This window comes from Martes martes (genome assembly GCF_963455335.1).
Source record: "Martes martes genome assembly, chromosome: 4".
NCBI lineage: Eukaryota > Metazoa > Chordata > Mammalia > Carnivora > Mustelidae > Martes > Martes martes.
In genome coordinates this window covers 2876081-2900329 of record NC_137891.1, presented here as the reverse complement: position 1 = coordinate 2900329, position 24249 = coordinate 2876081, and the positions used below count along the sequence as shown (strand labels likewise).

At 49.5% G+C, this 24249-nt stretch overlaps 1 protein-coding gene across 7 annotated transcripts in view; it reads right to left on the bottom strand.

The window, feature by feature from the left end:
- Positions 1–24249, bottom strand: part of PTK2 (protein tyrosine kinase 2) — a 248074-nt gene that overhangs the window by 182643 nt on the left and 41182 nt on the right. For 2 of the 7 annotated variants that reach the window (XM_080801829.1, XM_080801822.1), the window contains exon 1: positions 8847–9161. The exons of the other annotated variants lie outside the window; for them this stretch is intronic. In XM_080801829.1, coding sequence (XP_080657955.1) covers positions 8847–8946 — 100 coding nt within the window. In that variant the 5' untranslated portion in view covers positions 8947–9161. Of the gene's footprint in view, positions 1–8846; positions 9162–24249 lie in introns of those variants that run through there. 7 annotated transcript variants of the gene reach the window in all.

Below are 24249 nucleotides of genomic sequence, written 5' to 3'. Positions count from 1 at the left end.
AACAGACCTTGGCGGAAATACAACATACTGGCCTTACCCTAGTTAACAAGGTCCTAGGTTTTCTCCCTGTTTGTTTGTTTGTATGTACGTAAGACGGACTATACACAATATAACGTTTCTCTGGCCAATGTGAGTACAAGGAAACTTTATACTCACGTCCCCTAAACTCAATACATAACTTTAAACAAAACTGTATGTGAAGAGGTCTCAAGCTGTCATCCAAATAAAATCTGTAGGTCACTGAAACCACCTTCAGAGTCTGGAAAGCAAGCTGTCCGAAACGAGGGGCACGCTCTCTGCGCAAGTGACCGCTACAGCGCTCTCTCTTCTGTGGGCGCCCTGACACCTCTCACAGCCCCACACAGAGACGTTCAGAGCACAGGCAACGGGGGTGTAAACACAGCTCCGGTCTGAAACGTTTCCACCGGGAGCATCAGCCACCGACGGAACGGCATCGGACCCTCCGGGCGGCAGAGCCACAAGAAAGGCCTGGAACTCTCTGGAACTTGTTCTGGTTCGACTCTGCAGGAGCTGCCCTTCATCCCTAAAATCCTCTGCCCCAGCCGCTCTCGGCCCCTTTCCTCAACCACCAAGGCTCAATTCTCCTCCTTGCTTCCTGGTTCTAGCAAACGCTCTTCTTTTTTGTTACACGTTATTGTCTGCATTTTTTCTAACAAATGCAGTATCAGGGAGCAGCATGCACACTTTCCATGTACAAACAACTCTTAACCATCCTGTCTGCTCATCAAAAAACAATACATTAAGCACCTGAAATCTCATATTTCAGATTTTATAGGGAGAGTCTCTTCCCTGGGTTTTAGGGTTTTTGGAACCCGGCTTAAGGGGCTGTGTTGATGTGTCTGATCTTCCCTTTTTGGGCAGAGCGCGCTGCCAGGTCTCCAGAGCTGCAGCGCCCGTGGGGGCCGCACACACAGTCCGGTCCTGCCAGCTCTGGGCTCACATAACATGTGAGATGCACAGATCCTGAGTGCAGAGCTCCACGGTTCTTTACACGAGCACCACACACGTGCATGTGCACCCCCACCCCCACCCCCGGAACACAGCTATGTGAGACAGAACACGCTCCCCCGTGCTTCCTAGCCCTCTGTGACCAGTGCCTGGCCGCCAAATGGGACCAGGACTCCCAGTACTGCGACTAGAGGTCAGGGTCTCCTAACTTTACGGACACCAGTCACGCAAATGGCAACAAGGGGACACCGCCCAGCTTGTTTTCTGAGAATGGCAGTGCCAGAAATGGAAGCGCCACAAAAAAGTCACAAGGAAAAAAACTTCGGATTGATACGCCTCAAGCAAACAGACACAGATTTCCTGAACAAAACACTGCATATTGCTCTAACAATATATAAACAGGATAAGACATCACGATCAAGTGGGATTTACCTCAGAAATGCAAGGTTGAGTCAACAACCAAAATGTAACTCGCTTGTTATTTTAAAAAACCAGAAAATTTCTACAATCAGTTCAAGAGACAGAAAAAGTACCTGACAAAATCGAACACCATCTCACGATTAAAAAAAAAATCCTCTTAGAAAATCAGGAGCTAGAAGGAGAACTTTTCCATTCGACAGAGGACATCTACGAAGGTAAAACTAGAAGTAAACCCTGCTTCACACTGGAAACTTTTTCCCTGAGGCCAGCACGTGACAAGGACGCTGTAAGGAAGGTGTCAGTCACAGACGACAAGACAGAGAAATAAAAGACATAAAGACAAAAGGAGAGAAAAGGAGTTATTTTTGGATTACGTGATTATAGATTTCTTTGAATTTTCTCCTTGCTCAAGTAAACCACCAGAACTACAGAGTGATTCATAGTAAGGCTGCAAGATAGACTAACAAGATGATCTACTTCTAATACTAAGCCAAGAACTGCACAGTTAAACCTACAAGTCAAAAACCTGTCTTTTTCAGTAGCATCACAAAGCGCGAAGCCCTCCCAGCTACCCCGCTACGACCCACCACACGCAGCTCCGGGCGCCCCCAGACCCAGCTGACTGCACAGGTCACCCGGAAGTCACAATACTGTCCCCAGGTCACTTCTCCCAAATTGATGCCCAGATTTGACATGGCCCCAGGGGAAAAGGAAGAGAAGCAAAAGTCTGTGAGCTCCAGAAGCTGCGTCACTGGCAGAGCACCTCGCACACCCACAGTCGACCACAGGACCCTGCCGTGGACTGAGCGCTGCTGGCAATATGGAGGCACACCCACTGGAGCGCAGGGAAGGGGCCAGCGGAGCGCCGGTCCTTCCACTCCAAGGGAAACACCACCACTGCCTGGTTTCCCACATCGGACTCCTCTGAGCCTCTCACAGCAGGACACATTTTCTACAACTTTTCAGGAAGAAACGTTATCGGAAGAAGTTACAGAAGACAGCAGATGTGGCACACAGACCTCAGTGCTGGGAGCGACAGTCAGGAATACCGCATCGTTCATTCAAATATACTCAAAGGCAAAACAAACATACACAGCGATAACTGTTTCAAAACTGGACTCTTCTCTTTAACTGAAAACTGGTAAGTTAGGAAATACAGAAAACTCAAATTTATAATGAATTCCTAATAGTGTGAGCACTTACTGGCGAATCTGCAATGAAAGATTTGTGAACACTACTTTAAAAACTCAGTTATCACTAACCATTCGGGCACTAGAAAGAAGTTTTTTCATTTTCACAAAAGCCTCCAGGACCCTTCTCACCTGCCTCTAGTGGCCTGAGCCTCCGTCGCTCCAAGCAGACGAGGTGACTGAGCACAGCAGTGCACTGCGCTCACGGGGAGTCCAGCAGGTGCCGGCCCTGGGAGGGGCCAGCGCACAGGGCAAACAAGCAGGCCCCAGTGTGCGACAGCTGGGGAGAGGCGTGAGCAGGAGCAGGCACCGGGGACAGATGGGGACAGTGGTGCCGACAGGAGGGTGCGGGGGCGGGGGGACACACTACAGGGTTCATGTAATTACTGCTCCACGCAGAGCCTGGGGGCGGGGCACGTGACAGCCGGACGGACGGAGCCTGAGATAAAGCATCAGCTGGCGCGTCCCCCCTGCCCCCCCCCCGCACTCACCGTGAGGGTCCCTCCGGGGAGAACATGGGACCCTTACGGCCTCTTCTCCAAACACAGTGAGGAAAGTGAAAGGAGCGGAGAGACACGGTCATTGTAATACCCACCACACTAGTTTTGTGCTCGAGGGAGACGATGGCAAACTAGGGCGGAGAAGAGCTCGCTGTGCTCTCTCGGTGAGGACAGCAGGAGCAAAGGTGCGCGCTGCACGGAGAACGCGCTGGCCAGGCTGCTCCTTGTCTCTGTTCGAGCACTGCCTACTGCCGCTCGCCATGCCTCAGCATGTGCTCGGTGCCCCGCCAACTCTGCAGCACCGGAAAGGCCGGTATATCCTGAACTCACCTATTCTGTATACCAGGGCGCACTGGGGGCACAAACACACTTCACGAGGCTTGCCAACAACCCGGTTTAACCAAGGAGCACGTCCGAGGAATCTAAGCTAGAGTGGCTTGGTGGTGTCCAGGGCGCCCCCAGAGAGAGGCACTGGTGACCAGGAAGCGGGGACACAGGCAGACAAGGTGTGCAAAGCCAAGTGGCGGGCGAGCCCCCCGGGGAAGCAGAGAACCCTGCAAGTCGGTGGGCCGGGAGAAGACAGACAGAAAGGCTGGAACCACCCCCCTGGGGAGCACGATCTTCAGGGGCAGGGGAAAGGCTCACAAGGGCCCAGTCCTCACCCCTCAGAGACAGTTCCCTGCTGACCGCTCCCCACAGACCTGAGCGCAGGCTGCAGCTGTCATCAGCAGGAAAGCCCATGTTTCCCTGAACGCTCCACAAACAAGCTCATTTCTCAGTGCCTTTGCCCCCAGAAATCCGACAGCACGGAAAGCCCTCCCCACCTCTCCGCTGGCAGGAATCAGCACCTCCTTCAGAAAAATGCCCCAGATTTCAACAACTCGGGGGGGTTTTTCACTCAACAATCATTGAGTGCTGATTACACGTCAGACCACATGGATTCGAAAGGCAGTAACATCTGAACCGGGACGCAAGGAGCTGACAACCAAGGAGCGTGAGACAAGGGGAGAAAGAAGTTGAGTGAGTTCCGGCTGCGCCCGTGTGTGTAGTTGAGTGAGTTACCGGCTGCACCCGTGTGTGCAGAGCTGCTGCACAAAGATGCCACAGCCCAGCCCTGTGGTCCAGATGAGAGAGAGAGGGAGAGAGACAGACAGACAGACACACACACACACACAGGGCCATGCCCTAGGGCAGAATCCTGAAAGTTCCGCCTTTAAAAAGAATGTTGCAAGCAGAAGGAGCAGCAGAAGCATCAGGGGGCCTGGAGAGGCCCCCCCGGGCAGTGCTGTGGCTGTAACGGAGGCGGAGCCGAGGGGCAGCCAGTGGAGAGGACGCAGTCTCTCATAACACGGCTGGTACCGGGGCAAGCCGGGGACAGGCCGGAGCTCAGCGCAGCACTCATTCTTACTGCAGGCCTACTGTGTGCTGGGCCCCACGAGTCGTTCCTTTGTGCTGGGCACTCAGAAAACTCAGTCACCCTTCTGGAAAGCACTGAACACCTTTTACCGTAAAGGTACAGATGTCTGGATTATTTACATAAGTACACTATAAAATAAATGCACACACTTACATATAGATGTATTTTGAACATCTTCCCCACGAGTCAATTAGCACCTCAAGCTGTCAGACCGGATGGCCACAATCCCAGAGGAGCAGCAGAGGCCCACGGAGATCACTCCCAGGGAAGCGATCAGGCCCCGGGAGCCCAACCGAGGCCCATCTGTTGAGAGAGCTAGGACGCGGCGTGTGTGCGGCTCCAGGAGGAGACTCCGCCACCGGTCTGCGGCTCTCACCCAACCGTTCTTGAGGCATGTGGATTAGCTAAGCCCATAATGCATTCACTCATTAAGGTAATATTCATTTGTGCCGATACCCTGTCAAGGAGAGAAACCCTGACCGTCCCTGACCGTGTCGAGTTCCCTTCTTAGCGAAGAAGGCGGAAAGCAAGCGAGAACGGCATGGAACGGCCCAGCCCAGCTCAGTGCCGGGCGAGGCCAGGGGACGAGGCTCGGGGAGAACATCAGGGCGGACATCGGGGCGGACATCAGGGCAAACGCGGTCCTCGCTGGCACGGCTGAGAGGTCGGTCAGGCTCAGGCCGGCGGGGCCAGGAGGAGCAGGCCACGCAGGCAAGGAAGGGGCACGCACAGGTACCGACGGCCTGACCGGGAAGAGCTCGGCTGTCTGAGGTGCTCCTGAGTCAGAACAGCTGTGCGAGTGATGAGCCAGAGGCCACCGGCCCGAAGGCCGAGACGCTGGGAGCAGTCGCGTCAGGTGAGGCCTGGCAGGCCACGTTAAGGGTCTGCGATTTTATCTGGTGAGAAGCCACCGGGGCTGTAAGGAGCGTAGCGCGGCTTCATGCTTTTGCAAACGCACTCTGGCAGCTTTGCGAAGGACGAACCAGTGAGGAAACAGGGAGCTCCAACAGGAAGCAACTCCCACGGCCCAGAGGGAGACGAAGGTCGCACGGTGCAGAGCGGATGCGGCCGAGAGGGCGAGGAACTGCAGACCTGTTCTGAAGACACAACTGTAAGGGCACGAAGACGGGCTCATTCCATGAGGCAGGAAGTGAGAGGCATCCCGGGTCTGTGGCGTGAGCGACTAAGGGCACGGAGGTCCGGCACGTTTACTGAGACAAGGAGGACTTGGGGAGGGACAGATTTCAGGGGCAACAGTTACGAGACTGCTCCCTGGCGGGTGAGCATCAGACGTTTAGGAAAGAGACAAACGTAGATGCCAGGAGGCGGCTGAGCACTGCAGTCTGAGCACAGAAGTGAAGACAGGCCGCGCACAGAACCACCCGGATGGAGGCAGGGCGAGCGGGAGTTAAAAATACTGATGCAAAAAAAGCATGACCCAGCACACAAGTGAACGGTGAGTGGTATACTCAGTCTCAATCCACTACTGAAAGATCCAGGAAAAAACCTGACCGCACACTTACCCCTAATGAGCACAGCCCTCCCAGCGTCCGAGAGCGAAGCAGACACGGCACATGCTAACGTCACCAACGGACCTTCTGAGCAGGGCTTTCTGCATTTGGTGATCTTGCAACCAAACACTGCACCGCAACATCTACCTTTACCTCAATGCTCGGGATTAAAGCCGCCGCTAAGCCTAGGAGGTCACTATATAGTTGAACACATGTTACAACAAAGTCGGATTAAGTATGTGAAAACACTGTCTTCTGTGGGAGTGATCTAATGCAGTTTCCTTTATCATAGAGGTACAATGAACTGTATCACAGAGACAGCCATAGATTGTCTTAAGGATACAGTGAAGGTTTCAGTTCAAAGTATACAAATATAGCTCTGTTCCAATATTTTTAGCCTGTTCTACTAAGTATTTTGTGTCTTCTTAAATTGGGACACCGCTGTTTTTGAGGTTAATGTGACTGATAAAATCAAATGTGAGGTTTCCAATGTCTAACTGAAAAGAGAGATTTACAATCTTTGGGCCTGAGCATTTTATTTTGTCTTTATCTAAAAGTGGTAACTTTTAAACTTGAAAATAACCATTTCAGCCAATTCCTATACACCAACATCTTTGCCTTTATCAAACAGCAAAAACTGACCAGAATAGAACCTAGGGTTTTCTGCCTTCCTGGCCTGGCACAGAGAAGTATGCCGAGAAGCTGGCACACTGTGTGCCCCCGGGGGAGGTGGTGTACTCAGCCCTGGGAGGGGGACAGGGTGACAAGCTCCTTATGTCGTCAGAAACCTCCTCTTGCACATCCAGAAGCAAGACCACTCATCAGAGGGGATGGCCTGCTCCAGCCCTGCACATGCAATGATTCTAAGCCTGATGCTGTCCCTACCTCCTCCCCTCTTCCACACGTGCGGTTCTGCTCTCCTACCTAACCCTGACCTCCATCAAAATGACATCCCAGTTCAAAAGGCCTCTACTCGCTCACTCTGCCGGTCGGCAAGCGCCGCAGGAAAATGAGCTGCTTCCGTCAGTTGCTTTGGGACGAGCAAAAACACCTCAGTCTCTCGTCCTCTGATGCCCATATTTCTAGAGTCGCCCTGAATTTCTTAAAAACCCAGCAGTCAGTTATTTAATACCACTGCAAGTTGATTCATATATTGAGTCTAGGCTAGACTTAGCGGAATCAGAGCCTTACTGGCAAGGATCAGTGCTGACAGAGGGCCGTCACAGCACGGAGGTGGCACTGTGCGTACGGGTCCCAGCAAGTCCAGGAAGGACCGAAACCTTCCACAAGCACAGCAGAGAACGCTCTGCCCCGGGGTGCTCGTTACCGGTCATGCTCAGTACTGGTCACGCTCAGTGACACTCTGCGGTCCGCACGCTCTCACCTCAGTAACAGGTTTTAAAAGTTCCCATACCCAACATCCTTTAAAACTCAACGGTGTGAACTTAACTCAGCGAAATCTTTAATTTATGCCTAGTTAAGGTGATAAAGTGACAGGTGCTTTGTTCAGAGAGCATCCTGCTGGAAGAGTTCTAACATCTCAGGCTTTAGAAATGTCTAAAAGGGGCGCCGGCTTGGTCGGCGACTTTCTTAATCTCGGGGTTGCGAGTCTGAGCCCCACGCTGGATGCAGAGATTACCTAAAAAGAAAGGAAGGAAGGGAAGGAAGGAGAAATGTTTAAAAGCCTAGACGAGAGTGACTAGATGATGCTGACAACCTGGGAAGCGGGAAACAATCTAACAGTGAAACTATGGTCGGGTGCAAGCACCTCCACATCCTGGCGGCTTTAAAAGTTTTAAGCTGGGGGCGCCTGGGGGGCTCCGTGGGTTAAGCCTCTGCCTTCGGCTCAGGTCATGATCTCAGGGTCCTGGGACCGAGCCCATTGGGCTCTCTGCTCAGCAGGCAGCCTGCTTCCCGCTCTCTCTCTGCCTGCCTCTCTGCCTGCTTGTGATCTCTGTCAAATAAATAAAATCTTTAAAAAAATTTTTTTACAGCTAAACCCTAAACTGCATCAGCCTGCAGGTCCACTTCCAGCACTGCGGGTCTCTACCCAGTGCAGGTTCTTCCTTCTAAATAATCTTTCCTGAGTAGGTTAACAGGATACTTGAATATGCTCTTTAAAATTTGTATTTAATTCTTTATTATGGACTTCATCTCCCAGGGGTACTATTCACTAGTATTTTAAGCAGATAAAATATTTGGTCTTATTCATACATGGATTACACAGCATTTTTAACTTCTAAACATGCTTCCCAAATACTGTCTTGAATGTTGCAATGAAAACACTATATTTTATTATCTATATTTTTATACAAATAAAAACCCTAACAACATTAAGTTGGAAAATATTTATTCACGGTATTACTGACCCTTAGTGATAAACCCACCTTATAATAATATGGAGTTTCAAATTAAATACACAATCTTTACAGTGAGTAAAGAAAACCGATTTTTAAGTGAAATAAAAATCGCATCATTCTTTTTCCCTCCAGTCCTATTTAAGCTCAAACCAGTCTCTTTAGTCTTTAAACTTCCACATCACAGAACAGATATGGGTGCCTTAATTAAAACACACAAAATAAAACTATAAGAGACACAGAAAAGATAACTTACTTAAAATGCAGTTCCATGAAAGTACTTTTATTTACTTTTCTAAAAGCTACCTAGTTGGTTTTATGCCAGGAGCTGCAAACCTATACCACATCAATTTCCATTTTTCCTTAAATTTAATTGTAAATCTATTTGAAATAAAGTCTGAAAAGCTCTTGTCCACCTTTTTAGTACAAAAGCACGAATCTGAATAAAACTTAAACCAAAGAGATTTTTAAGTTACGTATACCTTTAGCCCAACACACTGGAAATGGACTACAGCCGCTCTTCTCCATACAGACGGCACCTGCTGGTCTCAGGGCCGCTCGGCCCGCCAGTTCCAGCCACATAAACTCGGGCCTCTCAAGATCAGACCAGGCGTCCGCGCACCAAGTCCCCGTTCATCGCTCCCACAGCGTTCGCTTCGATCCACAGCCACACTAAGTTTCCCCTGTGTGCTCCTTTTCTCAGAGCTTGAAGCGAAATTTGGGAGGTGCTCCTTCTGTAATATTTTCCAGCAGCTTGAAGAATGCCTCTCAGTTACAGAATCTTCTGCTTCCGCAATCTGAAACACAGACCATCCTGGCTAGATTGAGCTCCTGAGCAGAATGAAACCGCTAGTAATGTGACCCCATGGGCCTGTGTTCCTAGATTCATTCAGGGAAGGGGAGAGGGAGGGAGGGAGGGAGGGAGGGAGGAGAAAAAGGCGGCCAGAGAGCCAGCAGCTGGTTAATATGCTAATCCCACCCGGCTGCTCCACTCGCCCCGCAGACCTCTGCTCCCAAACCCAACAGGCGATTCTGAAACTGAGTAAGCTGCAAATCAGGTCGGCCCCAGATCACGTCTGTAGATAGCTCCTCCAACAATTCCTGTTTTCAAAGTCATGCCTTTGGCCTTTCACCAGCTTAATTCTGACCTTAAGACTTACGATAACAGCCTTGATGAAAAATGAATAATACTGGGGGGGGGGGGGAATCTTGATCAACATTAAAAACAAATCTGTAAAAACTATGTCTATAGGAACCCAGATATTTCCAAGGTAAAGATATTTTCAGATTGATAGTTTCAAAGTAAGTTTGCAAATTTATAAAAGTTTTTAGAAAACACGTAAAAACAAGAATTTGAAGTTAGGAGATTCTTTTAAAACTAGTTTAGAAAATACTGAGAAATCCAAAATACCTGATTCCTTCATTTCAGAACATGAGTGAGTCTACACTCATATTCCTAAAAAAAAGAGGGCAGAAAAAACTCAAATAATCTGTATTAGTAACTTTTTCAAAAAATGTAAAGCTACTTATGCTCACGCTTTTTCCACTCAAACTGAGAGGCAGTCTTGGGCGTCTCTGAAATGTAGCTCATTAAACACAACACGCTCTGGCAGTAAGACAGCCTGCTGTCAGAGCACACACGATGCACATGCAAGACACACGGTTCAGCTCTCCCCTTACGCAGGTAATTCTGTTTGTAGCAAATCCCATTAACGAAGAAAAAACCGAGTCCTCTACTTAACTGTGAACACGACCAAGACTTTACGAATTCACTAACTTGTGAAAACAAGAGCTGAAAAAGGCTAGGGGAACAAGAGGCCTATCTGTGTCCAGTGACGCCCCAGGACAGTTAGTTTCATTTCTGACACACTACTCTCGATGACGGCTTTGTCTCCAGGCCTTACATTCAGCCTCCTAAGAGCAGTTGGAGCTGAAATAACTGAGATGTCCCCAGTGAAAACATACCATTCACCAGAGTGAACTCTGACCCCAGGCGACACTGGGAAGCAGAGGGGCCCCAGAAAAACACAAGCGAGTGAGCTAGGAAAGAACCAGAAGAAACAAGCAGACAGATTACCATTGCCGAGGACACTCGGGACACGAAGGCCTGCTCTCCTCATAGGAGGAGCCCAAGCACACCCCATGAGCAAGTCGGCTATTTGGCCCAGGCCCCTGTGAATGGCCTAGGTTTAACCTGAACCACCAAACCACAGACACAGCAACAGACAAGCAAACCCCAAGTCTCTCTTGGAACTTAGGACTCGAGTTACAACATAGAAGCTACCTACTAGCTGCCAACAGTATTTTACACACCCAATTTTCACATCTTCTAAGCAAAATCAGTGCCGTCACAGCTTTTAAAGATGAGTTAAAGAGGGAGTCAGACAGCTAGGAAGAGACCCAACTCCGCCGAGCCCACGCGTCGCCCCAGAAGCCAGGGGTCTTCATGTGCACACACACCCGGAACGGGTTTCTGAGCCAGAGCGACTGAGTGCCACCGCGCCACCTGCACAGCAGGGAGAGGGGCCGGTGCAAGCGAGTGGAGCACCGAGGGGCGGCGGAGGCGGGAGCCCCCAGGGCAGGAGAGGAGGGGACGAGAGGACAGACATGGGAGCGCTGCAGGTGAGGAGAGACGCCAAGTCTCCGGCTGCAGAGTGACCAGGGACCGGCCGCCTCCTCGCCTGCCCGCCAAGCCGGTCTACATTCATCTCAGTGTCCAAACAGCAGCCCCTCCCGTGCCAAGCCCTGAGGGTATGAAAGATGACAAGATCCAAGGAGCAAAGACCCCTCCCACCAAGCAGAGCCCAACCGGAAGCAGCGAACCGGAAGAGCGGAGAGGGGGCGGGGCTCGGCCCGAAGGGGAAGCTGCTGCGCGGCGGCCGGGCGCCCCCAGAGAAGACGGCGCGTGTCACCGCTGACACGAGTGCCACCGCCTGGGCAGCGAAGAGGAGCGTGCGCTCGGGTGGTGGGGCCCGGCCTGCGGCCAGAGGGCTGAGCCACGACACAAGGACGAGCCCCTCAGTGACGGCATCACTCCTGCTTTCTTCCCGCTCAACGGGAAAGCCCAATCATGCTCTGAGAGCCCCGATCCAGTGACGTCCCGGGAAGAGGCGGAAAGGCTACGGGAGCGGTGCCGCGAGGGAGAGCGGGGAGCAGTCCCAGGACGCGCTCTCGACATGAGACTCCACACGTGGACGGAAAGGCCGTCTTTCCTTAAAAAGCTCTGTAGCTTCTTTAAGAAACTCTTTATCATATCAGTACAGTTAAAAGCAACTCTGGGAAGTCCTACCTGATAGGTAAACTCTTTGTAAGGACCTATTTAACCAGAGGCTTCCATTAAAGTTAAAGAACAACCTTGTTGTTGTTTAACTCTTAAACTGTCCCTGCCCCCCTTCCCCCAGGGGACTGACTTAAAAACAAGTCCCGAAACCAACTCCAGGTAACAAAGCCCAGATACAAGGGTGGGTCAGCCCAGGTGGAGACATCCGATCAGTGGGGGCGCAGACTGTCTCCCTAGCTACCAAGGAGTAGGGTCCCCCACCCTTTGGGAACGCTTTTGGCGCCAATCCTAATCAAGGTGTAATCTGGTTCAAATGTCTACTGGGGTAAATTGTAATTCAATTGGTCACCTGGCATCACTGTGCAGCTTTCTCTGTGTGTTACAATCTCATTGGCCACCTGTGCGTGGCCAGGCCCGACCGCATGGCCTTTGCCCTTAAAAGCTAGTCTGTGAAACAGAGAAGGGTCGCCCTCTCTTGTAAGAGGTGCAGCCCCGAACCTCCGGTCTGATTTTTGATGCTTGGCGCGGAATAAAGCTTTGCTTGACCTCCGCTTTATATCAGTCTCGCCCCTTTAATCACAGACCCATTTTTGAGGGGGCACAACACTCTTCACTCAAATTTACAAGAAAGACAGTACGATTTGCTCGGACCCCACTCCACAGTCATTCTGGACTCCTGTCTCTCTCCTCAAAGCAATCCATCAGCAAAATCCAATATCCTTGCCTTTACAATAAATCCAGCCTACGTACGTGCCCCCATGTCACTCGCGTCCAGGCTGGCTGTGGTCGTGGCCCACCGGGCCAAAGCGACGGTCCCGCCACCGCCCTACACTCTCTTCCCCACCAGCAGCCACACCAACCCCTCGCGACACCCATCGCACCATTTCACTCCGCTGCTGAAACTCACCAGCGCTTCCCAGTTCTGCCCGCAGCGGGGCTTACTACGCACTCAGCAGGGTCCGCAAGGCCGTGACCTACACCCTCCATCTCACCCAGGCCTGGCCCCCATTTCCTGGGCTCCGACGCACCGAGCTCCCTGCCGTCCTCTGCCCACACCAGGCGTGTGCCCACCTTTAGACTACCTGTCCCATGCCCTCCCCCTGCTTCGTCCCACAGCAATGACACCTGCTCCAATACCACGTGACTGACTGACACGTGTGTTGTCTGACACCCCCACTACACCCCGGTCTCCATGGCAGGAAAGAATCTGGTGTGTTCTGCACATACTGCCTTCCGGGCCTTATTACTAAAGTGGTCAGTAAGAGGTACGGGCCACACTCTGCACATCTGTCACCTCCAGGTAACAAGCAGATGGCAGGGGGAGTCTCTCTTCTCTTTTAGAGGCCGTGGCCACAGCAAAGGCATCTAGATGATCCAGATGTCAGGACACGCACAAAGCTCAGTGACGGCGTGGCCTGCCTCAACGCTGGGCCCCGCTCTACCTGCAAGACCGCTCTCAGCTCAGGGGCTTCGTGAGTACTCACCGAGTAAGCGAGTAAGTGAAAGAAAAACTGACACAAAATCTAGGAAACCACGTGGACCACCTCTCCCCATCCCCTGTCAGAAACACATCCCACGACTGCAGTGTTCTGCTACTCCCTGGAGAACTTCACGGCAAATTTCCATACAACATAAATGACAATACTGTGTGAGATGAGACAGAAATCCAGCAAACAAGGTGATGAGCGAGATCGGGAAGCAGAAAAGGGAACTCCAGGACCCTCCATATATGTGCAGTTCTGCCCAACACAGCTCCCCTACAGAAACCGGCTTTAGGTGAGAAAGTCCCTGGGAAGAACTATTCAGAAAAAAGTTGCTTCTCTCTCTCTCAAATAAATAAAATCTTAAAGGGGGGGAGGGGCGCCCGGGTGGCCCAGTGGGTTTTAAGCCTCTGCCTTTGGCTCAGGTCATGATCCCAGGGTCCTGGGATCGAGCCCCATGTGGGCTCGCTACTCAGCAGGGAGCCTGCTTCTCCCTCTCCCTCTGCCCCCACCCCCACCCCGTGCTTGCTCTCTCTAAGAAATAAATAAAATCTTTAAAAAAAGAAAAAAGAAGCTGTTTATAAATGTCACCAAAGCCATATCTAACTCTCACGTTTCTCATGTAGTTACACGGTTTTATTTGTTGGCTTTAAGTAAGACTTGAGGGCAGTACTTCTTGGAAGAGTAAACCCCAGGAAATGCTTTCAAGTCAGCTAATGGGAGGACTGTGAGAGAAAACTGTAATTCATATTATGTATACAGAATTCAAAATTTACCTTTCTTCTGTGTTTGCATTAATTAAGAGTTATAGATTCAAGTAAAATCAACACCATTATACTATGAAAGCTCCAACTACCCGCTGATCACGACAACATGCGCTCACTTCCAAAAGCTGGGTATCACATCCTGAACTTAATTCTGTAAGACTCACAGAATTACCACTTCTTTGTCATTGTGCCTCCCTATTTCCACCACAAGACAGAAATAACTTGTTATTCTGTCTTGTTAAGGACTAAAGAAGTTTAGTCGTAAGGAAGGATATAATCACGTTCTGAAGACATACAGATAACAGGTCTCAAAATACAACATACTCCAAAAGGTGACGGTATTACTCGCTGTCCTTGCAGTTTCCAACAATTACTATACGACCTCCCTTCTCTTACACAGAAGGAACTCCGGGGAAGCTGAGGGAGGCACTAAATTTGCACTAGAAGACACAAAGGACCCCAGCTCTACCTGTGAGACAAGGAAAGACTCATTCACCATCCTGAACCTCAGTCTGTCACCCGTACAAGGACAACGACAATACCTAACGTGACCCGTGACTCCACGCCTGTCATCAAGTGGCGGAACAGCAGCACGAACAACACTGAGAACACAATGCGACCGACGCAACAGGCATCCCACTGCAACCTTTGCTCACGCTGCGCCAAGCCCTATCCTAATTTAAACACAGGGACTCGGGTATTAATAACCAGCTCCGTGAGGGGGCCTCTAGCCACCCTGCCAACGTGAGAGATGACGAACAGAAGCGCCGAGCGCTGAGTGACCTGTCTGAGGCCACAGACCTCCTGCGGGGCAGGGCAGGACGTCACACTGGGGCAGTCAGGCTCCCCTGCACGCTCCCTCACTCCCCCGCTGCAGGAATTCACCAACAACCAGCAAGTTCACGAGCCACAAGGGACATACGGACACACGGAGGAAACGAGAAATGAAGCAACAGGTCTGATGTCACAGCTAAGTGGTTGCTGGCAGAGCTGGCACCAGCACAGGGACACCTGTCAGAGCACAAACTCAAGCCACCACCTGTAATGACACCACCTCCGGAGGCTACAAAGGCTTCTAGAGAAGCAGGGAACAGGCCTCACTCGGCGCACAAAGGATGAGTGAATCACAGCAGGAATTTGAGACCGACAGGCCGCTCTCAACCCCACGAGACACCCCCATTCGCCGAATTCGGTGGCTCCCGTGACAGTCCTGCACAATCTGCGATCCTGCCCCTGGCTGCAGATCAAGCCACCACGGGACATGCTGGATACGTAGCTGGGACCAGGGAGATGCACCACAAGCACCAGGAAACAAGCACAGCAATGAATGAAGCAACGCAAGGTATATCAGATAGAAGGGAAACCGCAGCTCTGGAGAGGCAGAAAATTCTGAACTCATTATCAATTTCATCAATACCCAACTAGAGTATTTTCCCAGACACTAATGGCCATCTCTCATGTGTTTTGCCACAGAGGAGATGAAAGCTAAATTCTAGGTTTAGACTCTGTTGGGAGGTTACTTGCCACCAAATTAAAAAGAAAAAAAAGGCCCCTGAGACCTCAAAGAAGATGCCACTTGAATTTTTCAAATATACTAGCAGAGGCCTTATAACACAGAACAGCTCCAGAAACTTACCAAAACTGTCAACCTAACTGCAAGTGTCATAAAACAGAGGGGGGTTTCTGGCTTATACTGACCAAATAACACATACTAAAGTACAGTCAAGTCACGATTTACCTGAGCGTTAACAGCACGTGAATAAACTCTGCAGCTTCTGCTTTAGCAGGCCTGCATGTACACAGCCGACTCACTGTGCCACTTTGTCGCCGCAGCTGACTTGACCCGGTCAGCGCGGTCTACCCACAGTGTGATCACTCGCCTGACCGAGCAAACAGCAGGGTGCCCTGTTAGGACTGCAGCAGAGAAAACCTCGGTGGCCCGTGGGCAGTCGGGTGCGCGGGGACACCCACACAGCCACACAGGAAGGCCCATGGGTGGCAGGGGGCCCTGCTGGCGAGCGGGTCCCGTCTCCCACCTACACTGCCCGTTTTCAGGAAGGGTCAGGAGCATCGTCGGGGTCCGGTCCTCCCCGAGCCGTATCCTAAGGACAGCCCCGAAGGAGGTGGTTCCTCTTCTCGAACACAGATACACAGTGGTGAGTTTTCTGGTCAAAGGCCCTCCTCTATGCTTTTGGTTGCCTCACACTGGTATCAACAGATACTCTTCCCATTCAGCAAGAAATTTAGAGTCATTTTTCCAATTCTCCCTAAAACTTTTTATCATTAAAAAATGTTAAAACTGGAGTGCCTGGGTGGCTCAGTGGTTAGGCCACTGCCTTTGGCTCAGGTCATGATCCCGGAGTCCCAGATCAAGTCCTGCATCGGGCTCCCAGCTCTGCGGGGGGTCTGCTTCCCCTCTGACCTTCTCCCCTCTCCTGCTCTCACTCTCTCTTACTCTCTCTCTCAAATAAATAAAAAAAAAAAATCTTAAAAAAAAAAAAAAGTTAAAACTAACCTCACACCTATCAGGATGATTACTATTTTTTTTTTAAATGGGAAATGGGAAACAGCAAGTGTTGGCCAGGACATGGAGAAGCTGGAGCCCTTGTGCACCATGGGTGGGAATGTAAAATGTTGTGACCCAAGGTGCTATCACCTCAGAAAACAACGGGGACAGAGCTTCAGATGTGCAAGACAAACAGTGCTGGCATCTGGTTCCCAACAATGTGAATATACGTCCAACCACCAAACGGTACTTAAAAATGGTTAAGATGATAAATTATGCCACGTGTTTTTTGTTTCCCACAAAAAAATGTTTTTTAAAGAATGGAGTGTCTCTCATTTATTTTACAAAAGGTGGCAGATATACTTATGTCTAGACGAGGGGAAAAGCCTTGAAATGTCAGGAACATGCCCAAAGTGCAAGAGGCAGACAACCACCACCGGTCCCTGGGCAAGGACGGGATACCAGCCCAGTACGACAAAGGAGCTCCACGAGGCTTCGTAAACAACTTCACCTCCTAATAAACTCCGGGATAACTACCAACACATCGTGAAGACTGGAGTCTAGAGGCCAGCAGCGGCGGTTCTCACCCCGACCACTCCTCCCCCACCACGGGCCCAACACGGAGAGGGGCACCCTGAAGGTGGTTACTACCTTACTAACCCAGCCGGAGGAAGGAAAGTTTCCTCCTCCCTCCCAGCTCTCCCCTTTCCTCTGTGAAAGGGCAGTCCCTCCTTTGTTCTGCCTACAGCTACCCTAGCTTGCTTGCCTGGGTTTGCAATTCTTTGCTGTTCCAGAATAAACCCATTTTCGCTGGTAAAATGAGTGGCAGTTTTATTTTTAAGCTTAACAACACTATTTTCAAGAAAAAGGGAGCTGAGGCTCAGGGTTAAGATCAGACTTTGTAAAATCAAGTTCAAGCTCAAACTGAGTCATCTTCCCATCACCTTCAACCGGGAAGTCCAATGTTGTCCACTCAGCCTATTGCTAAGTACTCCCTGAATCCCCACGTGGCAACATACTAGACAGAAGACTCTGGGCACTTATTAAAAAATCTCCTCTGTTGGTTTTCTCATCAGCCAAACGAAGTTAAGAACAGTTGTAATGAGAACCAAGTATTATAAGCATAAAGGGCTTTGGGAGTGCTGTAAGCCAGTGTGTCGTCTGCACCTTCCGTGTCAGTGCGGTGAATTTAGCACTAGGATCTGAAAACAACAGGGGCCCAGTGCTGGCCCCTCCAGAGTTCAGAGCCCACCAGAAGACAAGCACGTCAGTCACTGCACCCACAGATCCAGCTTCCGGTATACTGTGTGAGAAACCTCCAGTAATCCCCTGTAACGTTTAAGGCAGTCTGAGGCTTAAATGAGTCATAGGTTTATTTACAAAACTGAAAAACTAGGAACAGCCTATGTGTCAGTAGAAGAGAAATGAGTAAATAAAGTCTGGAAAAAGGTATTTGGTGAAAATTTTTCATTGATACTGGAAAATACTCTTTCATGAAAAAAGTCCACATAGTAGAAAACTGCAACTCCCAGTCCTAAAATGCAAAAATTTTCAAGATATATACATATGATTTTTTTTTGAGAGAGCAAGAGTGCATGCAAGCTGGGACCTGGGGGGGGGGCGCAGAGAGAGAGAGACGATCCCACGCAGGCTCTTTGCCCAGAGCAGAGCCCTACATAGGGCTGGATCTCACGACCCTGAGATCACGACCTGAGCCAAAATCCAGAGTCAGACGCTCAACTGACTGAGCCACCCAGGCACCCAAAGATATATATTTTAAGTAATAAAAAAAGGTATAGAAGAGTATGTAGACTGTGGTATTTCATTGTAAAGAAAAAATACGGGCACATATGTGCTTCCTGGCATATGCACAGATCACTCACAGACGTTTACAAAATTACGAACAAAAGGTAAAAACATCAGTTGTCTATGTTTTTACCTTAAGAAATAAGGAAAATAAAAGCAAAAACTCTAAGTAGAAATAAAGACAGAGTAAGGGGCATGCTACACATTAGCACATAAAGCTGAAGGAAAAATGAGTAATACTGATCCTATCTCTATTTGAAATTTTGGTAGCTTGTTCATCATGGATTTTTTTGCATTCATGTGTAAAAAAGAAAGAAAAACCACTGCATCAAGCTATCACTTATCTTGATTACTGAGGTTTCCGCTGGCCCCACCAACGCCTCACCAAATCCTGGTTCCTCCCCACATTTCACTCTCTCCCAGCAGCTCCGTCTACCTCAACTCCAAGGCTCCCCATGCCCAGGCCTTATCACCTAAGGGGTTTGTAAAACTAGAAACATTTCTGCCCAAAGCATGTTAAATACAATCAGTCGATTTTTAAAGTGAGGACAAAAAAGGTATTTAACGCTTCTTTTTCAAGGACCAGAACCACAGTAACTCAACTGTCAGAGCCTTATCTGTCTTACTTGAAACAGTTACAATGAATTTTTTACATTGGACCAGCAAACTCCTCGACTTATAAATGTCTAAATTTAAATAAAGGAGGCAAGCCCTAAAAATCTGTTAGCAAAATCAATGCGTGATTACGGACATTCCCATGTGGCAGAAATCACACATTTTTTCCTTCCTACTCCAGTCCAAAGGGCCGGACTGACAGCAGCAACGCCTCAAGTCCACAAGCCACACTGAACCTCACCAGGGCCCGACTGGCACAAAAGGACGTTTGTAAACGGCTGACTTGTTACAAGATTCCTCCTTCCCCCTTCTTTTAGCTCAAGAAATTAATCTCTAACCACTAAAATGCAAAAAGGAGAGGAGAGGTTTCTGAATCGAAGACGATGCAACAGCTGGCAGGAGAAAGCGGTGAACAGCACATGAAATACAGTCCCCAGAGAGCGGCTGGGGCAGGGGGACAAGAGAGGCTGTGAGAGCTCCAGAAGGTCAAGGGCAGGAACCCGGACCGGGCTTCTGTGGCTGCTTCCACCTTCGCTACGCATTTGTCAAGTTGGGGAACAAGACAGAGGCTGGGCCCCCAGGCTCCGTGCACACACAGCTGCGGCCAGAGGCCAGAGCCACGGGCTTAACACGCAGGGGCAAGGGCCGGGTGTTCACGGCTACACGCCACTCAATGAAAACCGAGGGTGCCGACACCTGCTACCACATGGATGGACCCGAAGTGAGCCGTGGCCACGAAGGACCACGGACGGGATGTAGGATTCCACTGACACGCCACGGGCACACCAGGCAAGTCTGTGAGTCCGAGAGACCTGGGGCTGGTTGCCGCGGGCTGGGGAGACGGACCGACGACGCGACCACCAACGGGCTCGGGGCTTGGGGGGGGGCGTGACTAGAAGCTGATTTTTAATTTCTTGTCATTTTAAGCAAGGCTAGATCCAAGAATTATTAGACTCCTCATTTATTTTCAAAAGTAGTTACAGTTCCTTTAGGATTTATGGGTACTTCTTTTTCTTAGTTGACTTTCTAGAGACCTACTTCCAGATACCAACCCGTCACTTATTTGTTAAATACATTCCAAGTTACATAAAATGATAGATTCCCTTTTTTCACTTTAGTTAGTATAAGTTTCTGCCATTTGCACCTCAAAATTTCTTCAGTAATAAAATTCGTCTGAGAATCTGGTGAACACCTCCATAGGCCAGGCACTGTTCGGACACCATGAAGACCTCAGGGCTGTACAAAGACAGACGCCAGGACGCCCTGGTAAGTATTCGACAAGTGGGTCTGCGGGAGTGAGTGGGAGAAGCCAGATCAGCGGCGTCTGCTGATCTCTGCGGTACAACCGCACCCCCGTTTGGTTTCAAGCTACCAGTATGGCGTCAACCAGCTGCCACCGGCTCTAGGATCATTTTTTTGCCCACATGGAGTTTACATTCTATCAGGGGAGACAGACAGTAAAATCACACGTAACTAAGTTTTACGGTATACTGTCAAGTGGCGTTATTGTAAAAATGACGCAGCTGAGCAGGGCGGGGGCCGGAAGTGAGCGCGCCAGGGACGCAGGTGGCGGCACTCAGCACAGTGGTCCAGGTGAGCTACACTGAGACATACACACACGTATACGTTAGAATGTGGACATTCCAAAATGTCCTTTTGTATCTGAATTTACAAGAAAATCGCACAGTACGTACTCTTCGCAGCTTAGCCATTTTTTTAAAAGTACATTATGGAAAGCATCCGTGCTGGGCCATGGCGCTTGGCCGACACGTCGTGCGGGCGCACCTCCATCCTCTGCCCGCTCTACTGCTGCTGAGCGGGGGGCTAGCTCCCCCCGGGACTACTATAAATCACTTGTTTGCACGTGCACAATCTCTGCTGTGTGTGCGCCTGGAATGGCACCACGAGGCCAGTGCACCCGCCCCACATTAGTGAGCGCTACCAAACTACTGTCTGAAGTGGGGGAACGAGGTGATCCTCCTGTCAGCTGTGTCCACCAGTTCCCACTGCTCCCGAACCTTCAAAAGCAAAAATGAAACCCATGAGCCTAACTTTCAAAGTGGTGGCATAACCTCAGGGAGGAGCTGTATCTGTCCGTCCCAGGGTGACACCTCCCACGGCATACGAGCACTGTAACGAAATCTAACGCTGCTTTTAGTGATAATACAAATGAAACCAAGATGAAACAGAGAAGCCATGTTCAAATGCATTCAGAGGTCTTGTGAGTGGTGACACTGGCACTGTGATTCTGAAATGACACACAGGTGTCACACACATGAATGATGAAGCAATGACTTAAACGTGCTAATGTTAAGAACGAAGATTCTAAGCAAAAGAGAAATGAGATACAAATATAAAGAAGGAAACTATTTTAATTTGTTTTTAAAGATTTTAATTATTTGACAGAGAGAGACACAGTGAGAGAGGGAACACAAGCAAGGGGAGTGGGAGAGGGAGAACAGGCTTCCCGCCGAGCAGGGAGCCTGATGTGGGGCTCAACCCCAGGACCCTGGGATCATGACCTGAGCCAAAGGCAGATGCTTAACGGCTGAGCCACCCAGGCGCCCCATAAACCATTTCAATCTTGTAATTATTTTTAATTTTAGATTTATTTGAGAGCGAGAGAACAAGCATGAGCAGGGGGAGCAGCAGAGGCAGACTTTCAGCAGGGAGCCCAGTGTGGGGCTCAATCCCAGGACCCCAGGACCATGACCCAAGCAGAAGGCCCGACCGACTGGGCCACCCAGGTGCCCCATTTTAATCTTAAATTTAAGTTGGAAGTACTGAGGTCAATTCATGACTTATTTTTTCCTCTTTCTAAACAATGCGCACTTCCGATGTGTACGCCCTAGCCAAGCCCGGAAGCAGTAAAACCCTCGCAGTGCCCTCACAGCATCCATACTGGAGCCCGAAACACCATTTTCCACCAAAAGGAATCAAGGCTCCCCAGAGAGACGGCTGATTTCAGGTCTGCAGCAAGAAGGGTAGAAACTGAGCCCGGAACCATGTTATCGTGCCACAAACAAGAAAACTCTAAAAAAATTAATGGAGCCACTTCCAAAGGACACAGAAGATACCCATGAAGGGCGATCTGACCACCGAAAAGAACGATGGTGGCAAATTCACATACACATCATATACATGCGTGTGTGTGTACATACATATACACAGGTCATCTTAACACCCACGCACTTATGATGCCGAAAATAACTCTCACTTGCCTAAGTCACCACTTGCATTCTGAAACTAGTAAATGTAAGAATTATGCATTTATCCTACCTTTTCTGTATGAGCTACGTTTCAGGATACGTTTCAGGATACCCAAGCAGTTAACAAACCAACAAAGCTCCAGCTAACAAGTAGGGAAGGCATGGCCAAATCAGATCGCCACCGCTTCTGCGATTCCCACAGAAGGACCCAGGCCACCACCTTCAATGCCCACGGAAGCCACCAGGGGGAAGAATCACAGCACCGTCTGAACAAGTGACTAATGTCACCGTCCCTGAGAGGTGGAGCCAACAGCGAGTATCCTTGCCCCGAAAGCTGAAGCTCATTCCAGCTGGGCTTCCAGCAGCCGGTTTAGAAATTTCTGAATTAAACGACATCACATGATTCAATCAGCCAAACTCAGAATGTGGTGACGTCTATAGGATAAATGACAGTTTCTTTAAGAGCATCAACAGAAGCTGTTATTCAAAAATGAAATTGAAAGGGTGCAAAGCAGGGAGTGGGAAATGTCAGAGATACGCCAACCAACAGGTAAAAGGCTCTTTAAACATATGGGGAAATTAGAAAATCAAACATTACCTAGTTTTATTAGAGAAAAGATTCCCTCCCTCCCCCTTTCTCTCTCTCTCTAAGTAGGCTCCACACCCAGCATGGAGCCTAACACAGGGCCCAAACCCACCACCCTGAGATCAAGACCTGAGCTGAGGACACTCAAATGACTTAGCCACCCAGGTGCCCTGAGAGAGAAGATTTTAAATTACTTTTAATTATGTGAGGCATGGTAAAGGCTGAAAAAAGTTCATTATCTGATTCTAGTTTTATGTGTATTTCAAATTTTCCACAAAGAAACACCTAGCACGCACATTCATTGTTCTGATAGCCTGCTGAGTCAGAGAAGCAGTACTATAAACACGGTGTTGGCACACGTACCCTAAGTACACAATCAGAGGTGAGTGTGTGTAACGTGTAGAGCCAATCAGAACCCAGAGTTGTAAAGAAAAGGGGAGGGCAGAACAACCTGAGCAGTGTATAAGCGCTTTCTGTATACCTGCTAGGCAAGCCATCCACAACTGAGAGAACCAAAATGGAGAAAGAAGCCAACATTTCCCACCCACGCAATGCTCTAGGAGGCTGCTCTACTACACACATTATAGCACGGGCTACACTGGGAAAAAGCGTTCACATGAACCGCTGGAGAAGGGATCCAGAATCGAGATCACAATTCACCCAAGGTGCAGCTCCCCAGTCCAGAGGTGGGCATGCACGTCTCATAATCTATCCTGATGGAACCTTAGTATAATAACACGTACACTCAGACGTCTCCACGACTCTCTGATTGCAGGAACCACTGACTGGACAAGTCCTTCCAGAAGGAAGTTCCCTCACCTGCTCATACACAGGGTTATCTCGCTGGGCTGGCTATGAGGGATCCAGAGCCAAGACCCGGTCCTACACTGGCTTCTGACGCCCTTTCTCAGATTCACTCTATTATCTAAAACCAGCAAAAGGGAAATGCATTTTTCTCAATGTGCTGACAATCTACGTAATCTTAATTCTCAGTATGTCTTTATCCTTTAAGAGTAGGCCAAACCTTTCTCAATTCAAATCTTTTTTTAAACATACAATCGACTGTGGGCAAACCACGAGAAGACGCAGCGGGCATTTTAATTTTGTAAATCTAAATCCCCTGAAGAGGTCACCAGGAGAAAAACACGCACAGATAAATCAACATTCGCAGCTGACGCAGAGAGCAGTCACTAAGTCCACAGCTGGCGAAAAGGTAAGACTGCGGAATGAGCGGGGAACCCCACTGTGGAGGACAGCCCGACGGAGACAGAAGGAGCAACCAGCTGGCACCCATCTCACCTGGAAGGCAACTGTGGGCACGTTCCTCCTCTGTTGTCGCATTCCAGGGACCTTAACTGACCTGAGAAAAAGACAAGACTGGACTTGACTTACCTCCAGGACACTCTAATTCCCAAACTGAAACTCCTTATAAGGCCTGTGCACACCTCCAAGAGCGAACGTAAAAAAGGAACTCAAAACTTATCAGTCCCAAGGTACTACATATGTAGTACACTTTATGTACTTTATGTACATAAAGTGTACATAAAGTACACTTTAGTGTACTACATTTTAAAAGCAGACAAACTTGTAAGCTGCAGCACTATATAACATTTTCAACTGAAGCCCCACAAAAGT